This window comes from Loxodonta africana, chromosome 2 (genome assembly GCF_030014295.1).
Source record: "Loxodonta africana isolate mLoxAfr1 chromosome 2, mLoxAfr1.hap2, whole genome shotgun sequence".
In the NCBI taxonomy this organism is placed as follows: domain Eukaryota; kingdom Metazoa; phylum Chordata; class Mammalia; order Proboscidea; family Elephantidae; genus Loxodonta; species Loxodonta africana.
Window position 1 is genome coordinate 176,986,896 of NC_087343.1, and position 6,000 is coordinate 176,992,895.

The 6,000-nt window shown below is 41.0% G+C and overlaps 1 protein-coding gene across 1 annotated transcript in view; it reads right to left on the reverse strand.

The window, feature by feature from the left end:
• Positions 1-1,189, reverse strand: part of ATP10B (ATPase phospholipid transporting 10B (putative)) — an 81,660-nt gene extending 80,471 nt beyond the window's left edge. Inside the window, exon 1 of the mRNA XM_064279715.1 lies at positions 804-1,189. Within this exon, the coding sequence (XP_064135785.1) occupies positions 804-1,189 (386 nt within the window). The remainder of the gene's footprint in view (positions 1-803) is intronic.
• Between the last annotated feature and the right edge of the window lie 4,811 nt (positions 1,190-6,000).

A 6,000-nucleotide genomic window follows, 5' to 3' on the forward strand; every position in this document is an offset into this window, starting at 1 on the left:
GACCCAATTTGGTCATTTCTCAATGAAACTTTCATAAAACAACAACATGTATAAAATGGTGTTGAATAATCTGGCAAGACAGGTTGTGTGCAGACTTTGCCTTGGTTGGAATAGCGTCAGAAAGGAAGCTCAAGGACAGGTTTGATGATAGAGCTAACATGAGTTTAAGTCTGGAAAAATAAAGAAACAGTAAAAAAAAAAAAAAAAAGTTGTCATTGAATCAATTCTGGCTCATGATACCCCCCCATGTGTGTCAGATCACAGCTGTGCTCCATAGGGTTCTCAACTGCTGATTTTTAGGAAGCGGATCACCAGGACTTACTTTCAAGGTGCCTGTGGGTGGACTGGAACCCCCAGCATTTCAGTTAGCAGCTGGGTGGTAACTGTTTGCCCCACAGAGGGTCTCAGTAGCTTACATTTATTGAGAATTTATGCTGGCAAGCAGAATGCTAATCACTTTCCGTGGATCATCTCACTCAATTCTCACGACCACCCTGGGAAGCATTCCGGCTTGACAAATGACAAAATGAGGCTCAGAGAAATTAGGTCACTTGCCCAAGGTCATGTAGTTCATAAGATTTGGAGACAGGATTGAACCCAGGCAGTGTGTCTCCAGTGCTGGCTCTCCTAACACAAGGCTCTACTGCTCCCCTGAAAAACAGTGATGAGCTCCCCTCTGAGGGCCCACAGGCACCCTCATGGCCACACTGGAGTAAGAGGTGAGAATTTATGAAAAATTCTTAAACGCTGAACAAATTTAAAATAGCAGAGAAAATGCCACATAACAATTTTTTTTGCTTTACCTGCTGTAAATGAAGCACTCTTGGTTATTGATCACTTTATCGGATTTGAACCTCCGGAAGTCTTCCCAAGCATCTTTGATAGCCGTCACTGCCAGAATAGTACCGATTGGAATCGTGCTGACCTCGGGCTGGAACGCATTGACCACGGGGACAAAATTCAGAGCCACAAGAGCCAAAAAATAGAGATTGGCAAACCGGTGGAGCTGCTCAAAGATGTTCTTGGGCAGGAAGGACAAGACAGTGTACTTGCTGGTCTTAACCCGATTCCCACAATAGTGCTTGTTGGGGTTTTCCTTGTAGGGCCATCCTTCAAAGGGTAGGTTGGAAACCACCACTCGTTTCTTGTCTTCTTTCCTTTTGCGCTTTTTCCTCCCTTCCTTTCTCATTTCTGCTCAATCCTGTCTCTAATTCTCATAGCCTGGCACGTCCCGGGAAAGGAGTTTTTTCCCTGATCAGTTCCATTGTTCAGCTGTCAGCAAGCCATGTCCTTCACATCTTTCTCTTGTCTTCTCTGCTGAAAATTCTCCCTCTTCTTTCAAAAGGAAAATTAAAACAAAAAGCTGGCATACAAACCAGGAGGAATATGACAAGGAAAGAGTTTGCAGAGAACAGGTGTGCACTCCGCCAGGCCACTTCCTTCTACTTGAGAACTCCACCTGTTGGAATGTAGACGTCACCCACAGGTATCTTCCTTTTTCACCTGGCAGCCTAGAAGAGGTGGGCTAACTCTGGGTCCTAAAGCCGACCGGATTTAGTTCTAACAGCAAGGATTTTAAGTCAAGACCCTCCCTCGGATACTTTAATCATGGTATGTGTTTTCTTGTTTCAGAGACATTGTCTGAGGCCCTCCAAAGACTTGCTCTTGAGTTTAGTCTCCTGAGATATGGAGCCCTGGTGGCTCAGTGATTACGAGCTCGGCTGCTAATCTAAAGGTCAGCAGTTCGAATCCACCAGGCACTCCTTGGACACCTATGGGGCAGTTCTACTCTGTATTACAGGGCCGCTATGAGTCAGAATTGACAGCAATGGATTTGGCTTTTTGGTTTTCTTAATAATATAACATCCTTGTGCTTAATAGGGTCACTATGAGTCGGAATAGACTTGATAGCAACTTTTGTGTGTGTGTGTGTGTGTGCTTAATAGTGAGAGAGTTTATACAAGGCGTCTCAACCATGCCATTATTAGCCTTTTGGTCCAGATAATTCTTTGTCATGGGGAGCTGTCCTGTGCATTGTAGGATGTTTAACAGCATCCTGGCCCTTACCCACCAGATGCTAGTAGTGCCCTCCCTCCTAGTATAATAATAAAAAATGTCTTCAGACATAGCCAAATATCCCCTAAGGGGCAAAACCACCCCCGGTTGAGAATCCCTTAATTAAATGAGTGATTCTCTGGGTGGTGCAAATAGTTAATGTGCTCGCCTGCTCACTAAAAGTTTGGAGGTTCGTATCCATCCAAATGTGCCTTGGAAGAAAGGTCTGGTCATCTACTTCTGAAAAACCAGTCACTGAAAACTCTATGGAGTACATTTCAACTCTGACGCAGATGGGGTTGCCATGAATTAAAATCACCTCCATGACAACTAGTTTGGTTTTGGTTAAGAAAATATAATCTCAGAAGAGAGGCCAATCCTTCAAAAATGCTGATGAGTTTGCATAACTTATTTGCAAGCGAGAAAACAGAGGTATGATTTCCCTTACCTTTCATATATTTGGATACTGGAGCAATTTACCTCTCTATCAAAGAGGTATCTCTTGAAGTCTTCCATGCCGTCCTTGGCCATGATGATGAAAAGGACAACGGCCAATGGTAACATGGTGATTTCCCTGTGGAACACTTCCATTGAAGGCATCCAGTTTAGAATCACCAGGAACAGGAAATAGAGGTTAGCCCACCTGGAAGGGGCAAGCAAAGTATGAGTGCAAGCCATGAAGAGAGAAGAAAAGTATACTCACCACTCTATTCCTTTCTTAACATTGGCTCTTACCAACCAAAATGGCAATGTTGCTTAGAACATTATGGTAAGAGCTTTGAAGCCAAACTGAACTGGATTCAAACTCTGGCCCTATTGTTTACTAATTGTGTGGCTTTCCTGAGCCTCAGTTTCCCTTGTGTAAAATAGAGACAGTACTACATACTTTAAAGAGCTCTTATAAGTACTTCATAGGATAACATTTGTAAAGTACACAGTATAGAACATAGAAGTTGCTCAGTAAATAATTACAAAATTTAAGATGATATCAAAGTATATAATTTGCTTTAAAATTATTTCTCGTATAGTAGCTCAAGAAAGTGGCTTGTGTTTTCAAGTTTTCCAAGCACATCTGGCTCCTTCTTTCCACAGTGCCTTTGCACATGCAGGTCTGCCTGCAGGAACATTCTCCTGGATCCCTTCTGTGATTTCTCTCTGCCTCTCCTCACCCAGTAAATGTGTTTTTGTTCCTCAGATCACACTTTAATCATCCCTTCTTCAGGGAAGTCGCCCTTGACTTCCTTAACTAGGCCAGATTTCCCTATTATTCCTTCTAATAGCACTATCACCTCTCCTTGGAAGTGTCTGTCTGAGTTATAATTTTACATCAATTTCCATGATTTGTAAAATTAATATCTATCTCTTTCACTAGACAATAAGCTCAACAAGGTCAATGTCTCTCTTTTTCCCTCATGTATCTCTAGCACTCAGCACATAACCTGATACAGAGTAGAACCCAGTATTTGATGACTCATGAATGAATGAATGGCATACACTTCTTCAGGCATGTGGATGGATGCCTACACCATTTCATTTGGATATGAAAGCGGATGTGGCCCCAGAGAGCAGGACCTCCAAGTTTGCCTAAGTGGCAGACACTTGTTAAAAATGTTTGGGTCAAGTGGTTGTATACCTGTGAAACTGCTCAAAGAGATTCTGTGGCAGGAAGGTGAGGAGGGTATATTTGGTTGTGCAGATTCTGTTGCCAGAGTATCTCCTGGAGATCTTTCCCCAATCCTGGTGGAATATTCTGTTGTTGGGGAACACAACCCGCTGCTGTCTGAGGTTGTAGTTCTGGCTCTGCCTCCTTGTAGACAGCAGTGGTGTAAATTCTGATGCAGACTGTGGGAAGCCATCTTTGACACGCCACTGCCACCGGTGCCAAGAGGAGTCCACGGAGAGGGCCATTTCTGGCAGCAGTCTAAGATGAGAGAACAAAACCAGTAAGTGGCTATGGTCAGGAGAATAAAGTAGCATATTGGCCCATCCACTTGCCCACTCACTGATCCAGTGTAGATAGTGGGATATGATGTAAGAAAAATAAGCTTAATTCCTGTAGTCCATATGTTCTAGGGTGAAAGACATTAAATAATCATATCAATAACACAACTAAAACTGTGGTGAGTCCATGAAAGCACTTAATGGGGCTGGGGATATTGATGACCTGGTTGGGGCTATCAGAAAAAGTAAAAATATGGTCTGGTTGGCTATGACCAAGGAGGTTAAAATTCTAGCTGTAGTTTATTAGTAGGCTGAGCTGTCCCTTCACCTTGCTGATCTCCAGTTTCTTTACCATAATACAAAGAAAACTATTCCTATTCTGTGTTTTAAATTTTTTAACAAGATTTTTGTGAGAAACTAATAGAAAATTATGTTGAGACATGACTTAAAAAAAGGAGAAAGGTATTTATTCTTTAGATTTGCTCCAGCTCTGAAATTTTCTGATGACATCGAGAGAAACTCGTTTGTGGTCAGAATCTCAAGTGAGAGTGACAGGTGGACTAGAAAAGACAGGCTCTTTCCTAGGACATTTGGGTCATAGGTGACTGCACTGTCTTGACTCCATTCCAGGAAACATCAGCTGACTTTTTATGATCTGGTTAACTGCAAGAGGATCACTTCCTCTCTACCCAGTCCGTTTGGTGATTTCTGAAACTGAGCCCTTGGTCAAACAGATGATCTCCCTAGACGGCAAAGCAATGTTGCTTTATCGAGGAATATTTGAGCTTCTGTGTGCCTTTAATGGAACCTATAAGCAAGCCCTCAAGGCTCCTTTTGGTCAAATTTTGTTAAAAACCCAGAAGGATATTATTCAAGTATCTCCACTGAAAAGTTAGAAATTGTAGATGGTGGTGGTCCTCACTTAGTAGGCTCATAGAATGATTTTCTTTTGACTAAATGGATGAGTGATGTCAGGTATTACTAATCGTACAAACAACCCAGCCTGTCATTTTGAATATGTTTCACTTAGAAAAAGAACTCCGTTTCCAGTTTAAATGGTAATAATATTTTACCTTCCTGATGCCCATATGACGTGACACTCATCATAATTCTCCTCATGGCTTTAATCAATCTAAATGATTTTTCAATCCACAAACTCCAAGGCTGCAGGATGCTCTTCAAAGCCTCAAGTGAGCCCTTGCAGCAAGCGTAAAAAAATATATGCAATTACTGATGCCCGTCACAATGTGAACCAAAAGCAATATTATGAAATTTGGCAAGGCAGAAGTAATAGTGTATATCTACTTTCTCATTATGAAAAATATGCCTCTTTCATAGATTATTTTTTATTGCAAAGGAAAAAGGAAATGAAAGGATAATTCATGAATAAATTTGAAAATGCAAATGAGAAATCTTGCCTTGGCTAAGGCCATACACGTCAGAGTTCTCTCAATCCTACATGATAAGATCTTCATAAATGAAGAGATTGGACTGATATGGGAAAGGCAGGTGTTTTAGGTGGGGCGGTTTAAACAATCTATTTATCATAATTATATCTTCTTTCTTTTTTTAAAACAATGCAAACTAAGCTTCCTTAAAAATTAAGCAGATGTAAAATAGATGCTAAACTAGTGGGTGAAAGTTTGATGAGGAACTGGATATTTTCATAGTGTCAAAATATCCTTATGCAAAATTATTAATTACAATTGTAAAAAGAATCACTTTGTAGTGGAAAAACTTGGCAAACCGTACCCAAAAGATCAAAGCAAACGTCACCAATTTTGGGGCACGCAGATGTCTTGTGCCTACTGATATAACGAACTGAGAAGAACATGACAGTACTTCCATTTCTGGAAATATTAAAAAAACCACATTGGAGATACTCTACAAAATAAATGGCCTGTGTTTTTCAAAGATCAAATAATAGCCGAGGAACTATTTCTGACTGAAGAAGACTAAAAAGATGTAACAGCTAAATGTAATATGTGATGCTGGGTTGGACCC